The sequence below is a fragment of the Engystomops pustulosus genome, chromosome 5, assembly GCF_040894005.1.
Source record: "Engystomops pustulosus chromosome 5, aEngPut4.maternal, whole genome shotgun sequence".
NCBI lineage: Eukaryota > Metazoa > Chordata > Amphibia > Anura > Leptodactylidae > Engystomops > Engystomops pustulosus.
In genome coordinates, this window is record NC_092415.1 from 189,985,762 (window position 1) to 190,002,543 (window position 16,782).

The 16,782-nt window shown below is 38.3% G+C and overlaps 1 protein-coding gene across 1 annotated transcript in view; it reads right to left on the minus strand.

Moving 5' to 3' along the window:
- Positions 1-406: 406 nt before the first annotated feature.
- GAD2 (glutamate decarboxylase 2) overlaps positions 407-16,782 on the minus strand; it is a 65,956-nt gene continuing 49,580 nt past the window's right edge. Inside the window, exons 12-16 of the mRNA XM_072154119.1 lie at positions 14,406-14,484; positions 12,146-12,295; positions 11,862-11,969; positions 9,360-9,449; positions 407-7,250 (exon numbers count right to left, since the gene is read on the minus strand). Coding sequence (XP_072010220.1) covers positions 7,077-7,250; positions 9,360-9,449; positions 11,862-11,969; positions 12,146-12,295; positions 14,406-14,484 — 601 coding nt within the window. The 3' untranslated portion in view covers positions 407-7,076. The remainder of the gene's footprint in view (positions 7,251-9,359; positions 9,450-11,861; positions 11,970-12,145; positions 12,296-14,405; positions 14,485-16,782) is intronic.

Consider the following 16,782-nt stretch of genomic DNA (forward strand, 5'->3'; position numbering starts at 1 on the left):
GCGACACTCCCTGCTCCTTTACAGCCAATCCCAAGTGTGGGGAGTTATTAATTTATTTGTAAAGAACACATGGAGGAGCGGTTTCCGAAGGGGGGTGGGGGGTGGGGCTGCTCCTTTACAGCCACTCCCAGGTGCCTAGTCCCACAGCACATGGTATGGAAAGGTACTCTATAACATATATTTTTTTCTGTTTTTTCCTATTTTTTATGCAAAAACTTTGGCAGTGTATGTACTATGCTCTGTGGGGACTGGGGGAAGTGCTAAAAATGGCTCTCCTGGTGACAGGTTCCCTTTAATTTTAATAATTTCCTCTTTTTTTCCTATTTTATGTTTATTTTACCTGTAGGCTCTAGAAAATGGTAGTTAGGGGTTAGGGACAATTAAAAATATAAATTAAAAAAAATGATCACATCTGTACATCTTTATTAGATTCAAAATAGACAACATTGATAAAATACAATACTTTAATAAAACACATATATTTATTTGGTAGACAGAAGTAGCCGTCCTCCCCTCATAGAGACAACAGAATCTTCTTTTTTACACAACGATTGCCAAATTAACCGAGACCCGTAAGTACACTCTTAAGACATTGAGAAAGGACATAGGGTAGTACTGTATGACAATCACAATCACCATTGGCCGAACCCCCATGTAGCATTTAGGACCATAAAATGAGAGGAGATATTTGGTCTATTTTGGTTACTAAATGGCAGTGAATTGATCACGTATTAAAAAATCATTAGCTAATCTTAAAGGTTAATAGGGGGGGAGGGGTCTATTGATTGTGCTATAGACAACGATTTCTCATAAGAAAAGTAGATTGGTCCAAAAATTTGTAATAATAAGCCGTTTTCACCATAACAACATTGAATAATACAAGAGTACTAAAAATAAAACTCATCTCAATAATATATTGTACAAAGCTTATACAGCAACACCGGTTGAACTGCAACACTATACACAACCTCAATCTGAGGTGACGAGACAGTAATATTAAATATAGGAAAGGCAACACAGTCACAGACACATTGGTTTCTTTTTCTTAATTCACATCTGCGTGACATAAGACCAACACCACGTATGTGTGCAAAAGCAGAACCACACATTGCACTCCGGGTTTTAAATTAAAAGTCTTTTTAGAATAACTCAATATTTATGGAATATGTGTTTTTTTCTCTGAAAATAACGTGAAAAATAAAAATTCTATCAAGGCGAATGTAACTGGAGGTTGATCAAGTGAAGCTCAATTTATGCAGATGAGTTGAGTAATAGGTAGTTAGAGTTGTGCTTTATAGCCAAATTAAGGAAGTCGATTTTTTAAAATTTCCATTAGTAATTAAAAAATGGTAAAACATTAATAATGCTAACAATAAGAATACAGAAAAAATACTAAATAAAAAAATAATGATAGGAGAAGGGTTTGAAATGAAAAATAAAAAACAATAAAATGTATTTGCATTTTGACATACATACTGTATATCTTTTAAATAATATTACTATTATTCTATACGTTTTTATAAATATTTTTTAACAATATTTTATATATATATATATATATTTTTTAATATATATTCCTAATTTATGGAAAGGAAAAGTGGGGGGACAGGTGCGAGTAAATTACGTGAAACATGTAGGTTGTTTGAGAGCTTTGAGGACCAACTGAACAGGAACTTTTCACCAGGGACCGACCTCATTTTCACTAAAGACAGGTTGCAGAAGCCCTTCACACCTGTATTACAATACAATATTACATTACAATATTGCATTACAATTGTGTGTCTTAACTTACCTGACTTCCTGACAGAATACTCTGTTTAGTCCCAGGGGTTGGGCTCTGGTATGGCTGCATTAAAAAAACAACATGTGACTTGTCTGTGCTGCTCACTCCCCAGCTCTCAGCTCACACCTTTGTGCTCCTGCACAGGAACAGAGGTCACAGCCTGGTGAGCTGACATCAGGGAGGGAGGAGCTTTACAGGAGCACAAAGGTGGGGCCTGAGAGTTGAGGAGTGAGCGCTATACACAAATCACGTGTTGTTTTGTGAAATGCATCCAAACCAAAGCCAACCTCAGGGACTATACAGAGGATTTTGTTAGAAGGACAGGTAAGTTAAAACACACAATTAAATTGTAATGCAAATGCTTAGAGAAGGCAGAAAGACATACAGTATTTGCACTGCAGATGTGATGGGCTCCTGTAACCTGTCTTTAGTAAAAATGAGGTCCCTGGTGACAGGTTCACTTTAAGGTTATTTGCAGGGGCTGATTTCCCAATAACACAGGCCATGTAACTGTGGGGCCCCAGTTTGGAGTGTTGCAAAACCCACATCCTACCTGTCCAATCGTTGGTGTGATATGGCACTGCCCATCACTGTATAGTTTCTTCCCCTCTGATTAGCTGGAGGGTTATAAAATCAAGCATTAAGAGGAAGAAGCAAATTTGGTAAACTGTGGGTTTTATAGTTGGAAAATATCTGCATCAGATAATTTACATTAAAAAACATTAATTTTTTTATTAATATTGAACATTTATTTTTCATAAATAATTTATTGGGGTTATTCAAAATGGCTTCTCTAATTTTTTAAGTGTCCTAACCAATATTTAAATATGAAATATTAAAATTTGTTCAAATACAAAATATATTTCTGTTTCAATATTACTTAAAGGCCACTAGGATGAAGGATTGTAAACCAAGCACACTGACATACTGGTGTGTGCCCCCTCTGCCAGGATCTCCTTCTTATGCCCTTGTTTTTAAGAAAAAAAGGCTCTCCTAAGGAGCCCTGAGCCCCTCAGGCTCATTCGTATATATTTTAAAAGCCTTTTTTTAACTAAAAACAAGGGCATAGGAAGCTAAAAGAAGAGCAGATCCTGTCAGAGGGAGCGCACACCAGTATGTCAGTGTGCTTGGTTTACAATCCTTCATCCTAGTGGTAGATGTCCCTTAAAGTTTCTTTTTGCGCAGAAATTAATTAAGCAGCTGCATTAAAAGGGTGTTCCGAGAGCCACTTAAAAAAGCAAGGTGGCCGGGGGTGGGCTGCATAAAAAAAACAAATTTGTATTTACGTCATCTGCCACTCCCAATGTCCCCTCTGTGCCAAGCCTCCTGTTTGTTTACGACATGGAGAGACTGCAGCACGGGACACCAGGATCGTAGGACGAGGTACCCCAGCCACTTTAGTTTTTTTATTTACTCTCGGACAACCCCATTAAGTAAAGCAGCTAGTCTGTGCCTTTTTTCTGCTCCTTCTTTCTCCTGTAGTGAGCAGTGTATCTGAAGTCCTGTACGCTGCAGAGATAACAACAAAGGACTAAAGATTAATGCTTCCATACCTGAACATATGTTGATGATTCAGCTCCCTGAGATTATACTATCCAGTGATTGTCTGTAAGGACATTTTATCAGATTCCTTTATCTCTCAGCTGTCAATGGATAAAGGACAGGAAGCTGATTTATACAAACCGCTTAAATAAGGAAAAAGAGAAGGACACAGGAAGAGATTTCTATATTAAAGTATATTACAAAATGTTCTATTATCATCTGCACTTGTATTTATGTATTTTTTTTAGTTACGCTTTAACATTTTTAATTCGGTGTATGCATTATTATGTAATAATTTATATATTTTTTTTAACTATTCTGTTTACAGAAAAAGGGAACCTTTTTAATTAAATAAGAAATTTTTTTAAAGCCATTTTAGTATATATCAGCAAAAAATAGAACTTTAGCAGAGAAAAAAAAATAAATTAAAGGGGTGTTCCAGGATTTCATTTATTGATCACTTTGATGGGTGACTAATAACAGATCGACAGATGTCTGATATCAAATGCACCCTAGTGAACAGAATGTAGAGAGTGGGTGATCACCATTGTTTCTTCACAGTTTAGCAGCACAGTGCTGTACATTGTTTAGTGGTTGTGCTCAGTATTGCAGCTCGCCCCTATTCACTCGACTAAACAACTAAGAGGAAATGTGACCAATGGGCCTGAGAAGCGGAAAGCAGCAATCCCTGGGGCACTAAATTTCCTGCAATGTTGAGCACTGGGGGGCGCCAGGTGTAAGTCCCTACATTAGTGATATTGATGACCAATTTTAGGGAAATTCTGGGATACCCCTTTAAGTAATACAGTACATTTGATTGAACACACGCTACAATATTATATCAAATAGTAAACATTACATGACAGAACATTTTTTTTACAATTTTTGTTACATATCAATATACCACATTTCATAAAAATATAACAAAACCAGTCATTTTTGATTTATAAATATTCTTAATAGTTTTTAGTCTAGATTTTTTATATCTGTTCTCCTTGGAAGTAATAATAATTTCCGTCTAAATCTGTGCAAATACATCATATTAGCTTCATCTAGTGGTTTTTTTTATATGCCAATATCTAAATCCCCCTTTTCTGATGCAAAATGTAGCGTTCAACATAGAGACGTTACCATCATCACCCAACAGTGGGTCTACGCCGAGGGGAACCAAATAGCAAAAATTAACAGCAATCAGCTGAAATTAGTGGCATTGACAAGCCTGGTCTGGCTTTTGTTGATCATGAAAAGGAAATTGGTGTGGGGGGAGGGGATGTGTGTGTGTGTGTGTGGGGGGGGGCGGTACTTTAAAACTAGCATTGATTATATCGCCTTGAGATTGTATTCATCGGAACAATAACGAGATGCTGTAAAACATAGATATCCATGCATCCTAATGGATAAAACTATATAAATATGTATATATTATAGACATTTGAAATAGATTTTACTGATACAACATTGATAGAGAACGATTTAGAAGACACAAAAAAGGCGACATATCTGCTTCCTATCAGTAGTGATTTTGATATTTTCTTTCCTATTAATTTTATGACACTTATTTTACGAGACCACTGCAAAACATAAAATTCCACCACGTTGTATAAGACATGTTATCAAGTCATAGGTCAAGTATTGGAAACAGTGCATAACGATTGTGCGTCGTATGAAGCTACGAGGATCATCTATACAGAAAGTGCATGTTATGACGTGGGCTCAACCAGACATCACTGGACCGGAAGCCATGCATCAACGTAATCATTCAATATGGAGACAGCTGACATCATCGCAAAACGGACAACTTGGTTATTCTAGGCATGAGAAGATACCTACATCAACAAGCTTGGTCAACCCAACGTGTCTAGAAACAATTGAGTACCCAGCAATAATATTAGATTATATTACGCTCTAACATTCAGTTCTGATTTATTTTATAATGATTCTTTATAGGGGTCAAAATTGTTTTATCATATCTCTTTTTTGGTTTTATTTGGGACTTTTTGATCTCATTTGAGACTTTTTGGTCCTAGTTGAGACCAAAAATTGTCAAACTATATTACAAGAAACCAGACAACGTGCCGATAAATCTAGATGATAAAATTCTGACTTCTTGTTGGATGGTGCTTAATGGTTTATTATTTAATCTATTGAAGAAGTAGTCTGACCCCATCATTTAAAATTAAAAATGGGGTTTAATGGTGTAAAATAACAAAATATGTAACAAATTACCAACCCCCTCCTGCTTCCGGTGCTCCCCAAGCTGCCTCTGTTCCTTAGGCTCCAGTGATTTTGTGTCGAGACAACTTGTGATTATTGTAGCCAACCACCGTCCATCGAGATGTCACAACTTCCAGTCATTGGCTGCAGAGGTCACATGTTGTGATGACTCATCATAGCTAAAGCAGAAAGAATAGAGAATGGCGGAGGAATACCGTGGAACCATTGGAAGTTAATTATTACTTACGTTATGCCCCAGTTACGTTATAAAATCATGGGGGTGGACAACTTTTAAAAACATCCACAGTAAGGGGTTTTAACTTCCCCTAGTGGTGGCAGAAGGTAGACAAAATTTTATCATTCAACTCTTTTGGGGATAGGGAGAATTTGGGGCTCCATCCTTTATAGAATTGTGTTAAGAAAAAAATATCAATTTTACTGTTTAAATTTAGTTAAATTCCAGGTTGAATTAAAAAATTTGAAAAGGGGTAACATACATGTTGATGCTACAGCAACTGAGAATAAGTGATTCCCTAATAATGAATTCAATGTACCGTATATACTCGAGTATTAGCCGACCCAAGTATAAGCCGAGGCTCCTAATTTTCCCACGAAAACCCGGTAAAACATATTTTTTACTCGAGTATAAGCCAAATTTTTCGGTTTTCAGCACTTTTTTTTGTGCTGAAAAACTTGGCTTATACTCGAGTATATATGGTAATTATCACTTAGTTTATCATGTTCTGTCAATATTCTAGATGTAAGACATTTTTGGTATTAAAATTGGAATTTCATATTGGTTTGGGTATTGGGGAAATAACAAAAATTATTATTTTCTATTTTCCTAATCCTGGACAAAAAGAATCCCTGATTCTTTCCCGTAATTCTGAATATTTTTTAAAATCTGCTTTCGTTTAGCATGCAAACTAACTCAATACTTGATTGACCGTCACTATTCATGGTATCTATAAAGTTTGAACATCTTTTTCTTAAAGGATCTAATTTGTGAATAATTTCATGCATATATTTGTGGTCACGGACAATTTTCCTAGTTTTTTTTAACCCATACAAAATAAAAATCTTCATTTTACAAAATAGGATCTTTGTTGTGTATATATATATTTACTCTTCTGGAAAATTATATGCCTTTAAATATATCAAATGTAACTTATAAATTCCATCTTGGCACTATGGAAGGAAATGCTTTACTATACTGTAGATTGTGTGTTGTTGCCTAGGACGGATGGTATGACATTGACTATTTCTGTTACAGTTGGCACATTCACATAAAGAAGCAGGGATTTTGCTTAGCACATGAGAAGGTACGCAGGATACCAGTCTCCTATACATATGAATTGCAGATCATATGACTATCTAAAAGCAAGACTGGAAATGGAGTAAAGGTTTTTCGAATACGACTATACCTAAGATTTACGGCACAATATTGAATTACTTTTAGAACGCACCACAAATACATTCACACAGCCCTGACAACTCTACGGTGTACCTAAGAGTTTCCACCAGCCCTAAGGATCACTTATAAATCTTGTCCAAGACGTTCAATTTCATCAATGAGAAAATCAATGTCTTGATGGGTGGCAGCTGGGTTGGAGATCACCATGCGGAAGAAATTTACTTTCTCTCCATGAGGTTGGTAACTGACCATTGTGCTTCCATACTCCATCATACGAGCTTTGATCACTGGAGCTACCTGAAAATATAGAGGAGATAAGCTGTGACATCATCTGTTGTCAGTAGTGATGTAATGATGGGTCAGTGTTATCTATATAGAGGTCATTGTACAGGGAGGGGGGAGGAGATAAGCTGTGACATCATCTATTGTCAGTCGTGATGTAATGATGGGTCAGTATTATCTATATAGAGGTCATTGTACAGGGAGGGGAGGAGATAAGATGTGACATCATCTATTGTCAGTAGTGATGTAATGATGGGTCAGTGTTATCTATATAGAGGACATTGTACAGGGAGGAGGAGATAAGCTGTGACATCATTTATTGTCAGTAGTGATGTAATGATGGATCAGTGTTATCTATATAGAGGTCATTGTACAGGGAGAAGGAGGAGATAAGCTGTGACATCATCTATTGTCAGTAGTGATGTAATGATGTGTCAGTGTTATCTATTGTGGAAGATTTGGCCCGGTAGAGACCGTGGTAGCGGGGTGCTGTGATGCAGTTCAAGACAGTGACACCAAGGTACAGTCCAAACAGGTCTCGCCTGCGTTTATTGCAGCAAAAATAAACCAGCCTTTACATTCAGGTATTTGAATAAACAAAACAAAAACCTACCCGTCAGGGTGCTAACTATACAAATAGTCCACTAACTCACACTATACAAAGATCACGTGGCTGCTCCAGGCACAGAGGTCAGGGCTGTGTCCTCTCAGCCTCCTTCCACAGAGAGACAACACACTCAACTCTGCTGAGTGATTTTATGCAGGCTCATTAGTCTGCACCCATCACCTGTGTCCAAGGTGCTGGACAAACCCACCTCAGCACTAAGGCCTTGCATAGAAGCAAAACCTAGGGGAAACATACCGCCCATCCACAGTTAACCCCTTCAGTGTCTCACACTATATAGAGGTCATTGTACAGGGAGGAGGAGGAGATAAGCTGTGACATCATCTATTGTCAGTAGTGATGTAATGATGGGTCAGTGATATCTATATAGTGGTCATTGTACAGGGAGAGGGAGGAGATAAGCTGTGACATCATCTATTGTCAGTAGTGATGTAATGATGGGTCAGTGTTATCTATATAGAGGTCATTGTACAGGGAGGGGGAGGAAATAAGCTGTGACACCATCTATTGTCAGTAGTGATGTAATGATGGGTCAGTGATATCTATATAGTGGTCATTGTACAGGGAGAGGGAGGAGATAAGCTGTGACATCATCTATTGTCAGTAGTGATGTAATGATGGGTCAGTGTTATCTATATAGAGGTCATTGTACAGGGAGGGGGAGGAGATAAGGTGTGACATCATCTATTGTCAGTAGTGATGTAATAATGGGTCAGCGTTATCTATATAGAGGTCATTGTACAGGGAGGGGGAGGAGATAAGCTGTGACATCATCTATTGTCAGTAGTGATGTAATGATGGGTCAGTGTTATGTATATAGAGGTCATTGTACAGGGAGGAGGGGGAGGAGATAAGCTGTGACATCATCTATTGTCAGTAGTGATGTAATGATGGGTCAGTGTTATCTATATAGAGGTCATTGTACTGGGAAGGGGGAGGAGATAAGCTGTGACATCATCTATTGTCAGTAGTGATGTAATGATGGGTCAGTGTTATCTATATAGAGGTCATTGTACAGGGAGGGGGAGGAGATAAGCTGTGACATCATCTATTGTCAGTAGTGATGTAATGATGGGTCAGTGTTTGATTTATATAGAGGTCATTGTGCAGGAGGGGGATATAAGTCAAATTATTTGACCACATATGTTTTAATTTTTTTCATGTGGAGCTGTAGACTTTTCTATGCACATAACAGAAAGGATGCTGGTCCCAATTTAATATTCTAATCTATTGAAATCATGCAGAAAGTATTAATGTGTTTGTGCTCTTTTTGTAGCTGTGTTGTGGAGACATGGCTCGTTAGTAGATCAAAATTCTGATACATTTATTAGTCATTCCTCTTCACAATTAAAGTCATGTACAGCAAAAATCTCTTAAAGGGCTATGTTAAAATAAGTCACTCCAACAACAATTAGAGGACTGAGAAGCTTACAGTATTGGGGGCTATGTGTATATGACATCTTTATTTTATTTGTGCCCTTTGGTAGAACCCAAATTACCTTTACAAGTCTCTCCATTCTTTCCTCGTTGTCTTCCATGTGTCTTAAACTTGGTGGTATATACCAGAAGCAAACATTGGTGTGCTGAGGCTGAACATAAAGAAAGTTCTATATTAAACATGGTAAAGATGCGGAGACACACAGGCGGACATATTAGTTAAAGTAAATGTCTTCCTCTAAGCAATTATTGAACACCCCTTTTACCTTATCGTTTCCAGGTCATATCCCTTTAACTAAGGCATTCACACTTTTGTAATAGGGGTCAAATTTAGATGCATAATCTGGATATTTATTTGCACCTTGTTGTATTTTTGTTCTGCTTTCTCTATAGATATATAATCATGGATACATTTCCAAATGTGAGGCACAATGTAGGCACAGCAAGCATCAATACTTAACATATAAATGTCATGGATATTAATAGGTCAGTATAATAATACATTTTCCACAGATCATTGGATTCATAGCACACATAGCCACAATCTTAGGTTTTTAAAGGTAACCTATCACCAGGTCTTACCCCACCTAACCACCAGCCCCACAGGTAGGGTGTGAAATGTCCTTTCTAGAATTCCATCTTTTATGTGAAATCTCACCTGTTTACCTATAAAAACCTATAATTTCCATAAAGCCAGAAAAATATGACTCTTCTCATTCCATTATCACATGAAATGAGGTAAGTTTAGTGATTGCAGGCGGAGTCCTTATCTTTGACCTAGAAACATACTTTTTGTGTTATATTAAAGATGAGAATCTCATCTGTCAGATCCCATTATACTTTTGGTTCTGTGAGCTACAGAACTGGATACACAGGCAGTTAAAAGATAGGCTGGAACTGGATCTTTATCTGTAGCTTGTATTTCCAGCTGTGTTTTTTAGCAACTGTATCTCTGGTTCTGGTTCTTTAATATGACATAAAAGCATGTTCATAGGTACTATAAAACATGAGATAGAGGCTTCTGAAGTGACACTATCCCTGCAACCACTAAACTTCACTCATCTCATTTTAAAATGAGGTGAGAACAGTCATCTTTGCCTGACTTAAGGAGGAAGGGGGTTTATTGGTAAACGCGGAAGATTTAACAAGAAATAGTTTATTCTAGAAAGGATGTTTCATTCCGTACCTGAGAGGGCTAGTAGTTAAGTGGGGTAAAACATGGTGACAGGTTCCCTGTAAAGTTGAGGTTCTTTACTTTAAAATGACACCAGAAACATGGGCCTAGCTTCTATGAAGTTCCCTATAGACTTCCCCTCTAGACTCATCTATGGAGCGGTAAATTGTTACATAAAGAGTGAAAGCTAAGATCTATATTTGATACTCTGGCCTACGGGTACTGTTAGTTTAGTGGTGAAAATTCTGGAGATGTATTTCATGCAAATCTGGTATGGCTCAGCACATGACATTGCATTCATTTGCCAGACGCACCTGCACTTTTCTATATCAAGCAATAGCAAGTGCAGCTACGGCGTGACAATTAATAACTGATTGCAATTACTTCTAATTTCCACACTGCACCTGTACATGTTAGAGCTTTAAATAGAAAGTACAGGTGTGGACTGGCAAATCACATTCTCCAGAGAGATTCCATGTCCAACAGATGTCTGTTATACAATTTTCCAATATACTTTCTGTATCAATTCATCACAGTTTTCTAGATCTTTGCTTACTGTCCTTCTATAGAAAGCTTCTATGTTTTGCTCCAGGGGACAGAAATCTGACCATGGTCACACAGGTGCACGACTCGTTAATATCATAAAGAGTAATCAGAGCTGTGTGATATAATGAGCTGTGCACCTGTGTGACCATGGTCACAGGTCATTGTACAGGGAAGGGGAGTAGATAAACTGCACCATCACCTACACAAGGTGGCCACAGAAATAGGATATTTTAGTGTATCCCTTTGTGTTAACACTGTAATGACAACGGTGCAAGGACATTAAAGGGGTTATCCGCCTATAAAAAGTTGCTAATGGCCGGGCTGGGGTGAGCTATTTAAAAATAATAAAAGTGTACTAACCTCCTCCGGTGCTGCTGATGTCCCGCGCCACGGTCCGTTTGATCCGTGCCCCTGTTTGTTTACAGGGGCACAGAAGCCACGCACAGGGAACTTCCAGTCCACGATGTGGCCGGCTCCTCCCATCCATCCCTATCTCTCAGCATTGTAAGCTCTCGGAGATGGTGTCGGATGGGAGCTTCCAGCCGGTGAACAAACCGGCGCACAGATGAGGCGGACCACAGCGCGGCCGGAGAAAGTAAGTACAAGTTTGTTATTTTTAGATAGCCCACCCCAGCCCGGCCTTAAGTAAATTTGTATACCCGGATAACCCCTTTAAAGCTGAACAAAGAGGGCTAACGGGTCAGGACTTTGTTGTCCAAATGATGGAAACCTGACAGTCACTGGAGTCCATTAGGATCTTTTCCCATTGTCATTTTTATTCTATGAACATAGCTGTGGTACATACCTGTCCTGTCTTATCCTCAAACAATATATGGCAACATACCTTTCCTTCGATCACCATTTCATAGCCTTCCCGATTCTTGATTTTATTATAAAGATATTCTGCCAGTTCTAAGCATTTATCAATCTGAGCCTCAAATCCTATAGTTCCCTGAAACAGAAAGGAAATGACATGATGTGCAGTAACACAAGGTTACTGGCTCAGTCACACAACAGATCCAATTGGTGCTTGAGATTTAGGTCCCATCACAAATATTCCCTTGATACAAATATCAAACATAAAACAGTTCATGGTAAGATCGGTGAGTAAGTTTGATGAGTCTTTACCTTTGCTCTCCACATCAACCATAGTTTAAAAATGTCTACGTGACGTCCACATTGCAGGGCCTTGTCCCCAGTGTCATAGGACAGATCGTAGTGCTTGTCTTGCTGGAAGAGGTAAGAGGCGTGCATCTGGTTGCAGTTTTGCATTAACCCCTGTTGAGTACAGAAGAAATATTTACCAGTGAAGTTTCCACCAATAAAGCAAATTCACAAGTATCACTGACAAATGACCCTAAATGCGTTAGGTTAACGAACCATGACCATGGCCCCTTCCTTAGTACAGAAATCCTCAAAGTTGAAGTGCACAAGAAGTGGATGTGATATGTGTTCCTCCAATGGTGATGGATAAGAGAGCTATGTTTTATTTTATGCACGAGAGACCGAAACCTGACCCATGATGGCAGAAGTCTAGCAGACAACATGTGGCGGGTAGTGTCTGCCAGCCTGTGCCCATGTGCATGTCCCGACATAGAAGATTGCAGAGCATTGTGCTCGGTCATCTCAGAAGTCCCGTAGAAAATAAATCAATCAGTCGTGTTCTACTTCTCACTCCACTCCACCAGATCTTGGTTCATGAAAGTGGAAGGGGACCCAGTGGTAAACAGCAAGATAGTTATCCCCCATTTTGAAAATTAGGGTTAAGTTAACAAAAGATTTAAAATGAGCCATTCCTTTTTATAATGCCAAGACAATTTTCTTGGTTAATTCACGATTGACATCATTCGTGGGTTTCCAACCTTTAGGAGCCCCATTAAACGAGTGAGAAACTCAATTAAAAAGTTATCCTCTACCAGAATTATTTGTAAAAGTGCCCAATTTGTGGCTGATAAAGTGTTAGTTTTCTAAAATTTTATGTGAAAAGGGAACCTGTCATCAGAATTACACATTTTTACCTAATTGCAAGTAAAACTTTTGAATATTAATTCACAATCTGCTTTTAGCATCAGCATTACTATTTCCACTCACTTTTAAAAGTATATAAAAGCATATAATTGCATTAATTCACATCTATTACAAGATTGCAGTCTGTGTCATCATCATTATCTCCTCTCTGCTGTTATCTGCTTGCTTCCCCCCACCTCCTCTTGCAGACATAAGCTGACAAAGCTTTGCATGGAGCATGGGATCAGCTAACGACTGCATGAGGAAGGAACGAAGAAGAGTTTGCAGAGCAGTGAGCAGATAATGATGATGATGATAGATGCCTTGTAATAGATGCCCCTGATGCAGTTAGCTGCCAGGGAGCAAGGTAAACTTCTATCAACTTTTGAGTGGAAACTTTAATGGTAATGATAAAAATAGGGAATTATTATTAAAAAGGCCATGGGAACCTGTTTTTAGGTTAAATGTGAGATCCTGTTGACAGCTTCCCTGTATTATAAGTGAACGGTAAGAAAGATTATTCTCATATGGCAAATGTTTTACACTACAAAAGTTCTACAAACAGACTGTAACTATGGAAATTGCAGATTTCCTGGCGGAAGAGATGGCTTGTACTTTTACAACATTACTGCCATTAAGTCTAAGCTTTCGCATAATATCATCCAGGGCTCATATAATGACTATAATTGTCGACAGCCCAATTTTTTACTAAATTATGGTTTAGTATTGTCTGATTTTTCTTCAGATTTTCATAAGACACAAAGAAAAGAGCTTGAATAAGAACAATTCTCAAAATCTGATACTATTGCCTTTATTTATCAGATAGACATGAAAAAAGTTTTCGAACCCCTATGAATCGATTTTACTAATAATGAGCTTATAATAGGAGCAGTAAAACATGATCTTTCCCCTTCACTATACAGGCGGTCCCCTACTTAAGAACATCTGACTTACATACGACCCCTAGTTACAAACGGACCTCTGGATTTTAAACAACTATAACAGTTATCAAAGGTGTCTGTAATTAAGATTTATTGTTAATTCTGGTTTTTATGACAACCCAACATTTATAAAATCCAATTGTCACAGAGACCAAAAAATTTGTACTGGTTACAATAATAAAGTATACAGTTCCGACTTACATACAAACTCAACTTAAGTACAAACCTACAGACCCTATCTTGTATGTAACCCGGGGACCGCCTGTAATCTGATCCCCCCGGTTAATACCCCTGCTAGTCTATTAATTTCTCCCCATAAAATCAGTGGGTAATCCGCCCCTCGGGAGAAGTAGCTTCATCTAGGATTGAACCAAGTATTTGTAAATACCCCCCAACCACCACCAAAAAACCTTTGAAGTATTTTAGTGCAGAAGTCTTACCTCTTCCCTAACCAAAAGTGCTGAGCATTGGAGTGGAACACCCATCATTTTGTGTGGGTTCCATGTAACAGAGTTGGCTCTACGAAAAAAGAAAAACAAACCCATGAAAATATATTAGAAAATGATCAATTTTGCTATTTTTATATTTTAATGCTGTTATAAGTTTTACTACATCATATTTTTTCGAGGAGAAATATTAGATACAAATTGTTATAAGGAATTTTCTTACTCCAAATATTCTTATTACCGCACCATATTCTTGCCATAAGAATGTTATTAAAAACTGGTGGAGAAACCATCCATGGAAGTAGATACACCATTACGAATAGAACCATTGATATGCCTCCCATTTGGTTGACAAGATGGCCCAAAGACCTTCTAAAAGGTTTCCTTTGGGAAAATCTTCAAGAATCACACTATTGTCCTTTCCATGATGCTGCGTAGAATTAGTCAGAATTCATGCAAAATGTCAGCAAGTTGTTATGGATATGACTTGATTTTCTAGTGAAGTAATTCAAGAAAGAAACTCACATGCCATCCATTTTCTTCTGATACATCATAAGATTGTTCTACTCCTTCATTGGAGTCCAGCTGTGTTTATCAATTGGATTTAGGAAAGGCACACACCTCTCTATTTAAGAACTCACAGCTCACAGTGCACATCAGAGCACATGAGAATCATGAGGTCTAAGGAACTGCCCAAGGAGCTCAGAAACAGAATTGTGCCAAGGTACAGATCTGGACAAAGTTATAAAAAAAATTTCTGCAGCACTCAATGTTCCTAAGAGCACAGTGGTCTCCATAATCCTTAAAATGAAGAAGTTTGGGACGACAATCACAACTCTTGTGAAAAGCCTTGATGAGAGAGGTAAAGAAGAACGCCAAGATCACAGTGGCTAAGTTTAAGAGATGCAGTAGGGAGATAAGAGAAAATTTCACAAAGTCACCTGTCACTGCAGCCTCCACCAGTCATGGATATATGGCAAAGTGTGCCGACAGAAGCCTCTCCACAGTGCAAGATGTATAAAAGCTGCATAAAGTTTGCAAAAACACATTAAGGACTCCCAGACTATGAGAAATAAGATTTGTCTGATGAGACAAAGATTGAACTTTTTGGTGTTAGTTCTAAGTGGTATATGAGGAGAAAACCAGGAATTGCTCATCACCTGCCAAATACAATCCCAGCAGTGACACATGGTGGGGGCAGCATCATGCTATGGGTGCAGTGACCGGACCACTAGTTGTAATTGAAGGATAGATGAATGAGACAAAGTACAAAGATATCCTGGATGAAAACCTCGTCCAGTGCTCTGGACCTCAGTCTGGGCCAAAGGTTCACCTTCCAACAAGCACACAGCTAAAATTACTAAGCAGCTGCTTCAGAACAACTCCATGACCATTCCTGACTGGCTGAGCCGGAAACCTGACCTTCACCCAATTGACCATGTATGGAGAGATTGGAAAGTGGCGTCCACCAACGTTCATCATCCAACCTGAGGGAAGTGGTGAGGATTTGCAAGGAAGATGCAGAGGATTCAGATGTGAGCCAATATTGCTCCACTTGTTCAGGAAATTGGTATAGAAACTGCGCTCGTCCTCAGATTTAAAAAATGCATCTTTAGTCTTGCAATTTGCATCTGACTACTTTTCTCTTTGATTTATCTATTGGCGGATTTCCTTCAGATAAATCGTGCTCTGAAATTTGTGCAAATTTTTGCGCTACCTATATAAAACAGTAGCCTAGGCTTGCTGGCGACTGGAGTGTATTTGCGCATGTTTTTGTGATTTTTTTTGAGATGCAAATCAGTGATACATTATTTGCCAACATCTGCTACCAGGTGCAGCTGAAAGATGAATGAGGTGTAAAGCCCGAAAAACAGTGATTAGCGAGCTTCAGAGAACACACAGAAAAATGTGCAAAAAAAATAACCACAAAAAGAAAAGAAAAAACACTAAAAAGAATACTTCTGTTTAAATGAACACAAATAACAAAGAATGAACAAAGTGAGATTTAAAAAAATCTGTGTCTTAGGGGACTAGAATGAGTTAGATACAAATTTTTGAGAACAATTGGAGTAAAAAAATTTGTACCAAATCTACGAATCAATGATTTGCACATCTCTAAATATGGGTTTACTTAAAGGATACAGTGAATGTGACTAGGATGCCGTTTTACTATATCTCTAAGGCTGCATTCACATTAACATCGGCGCTGCAGAGAGGGGGAGGGTATGAGCACGGCCCACTTCTGTCCCTATCAATAGAGAAACATGGGGCACGGTGCCGTATTCCGGCAAAAGATAGGACATGTCCTATCTCTTCACTAGTTATAAATCGGTATGGTTCCGCACTTGTGGAGCACCATACCGCTCCCGTA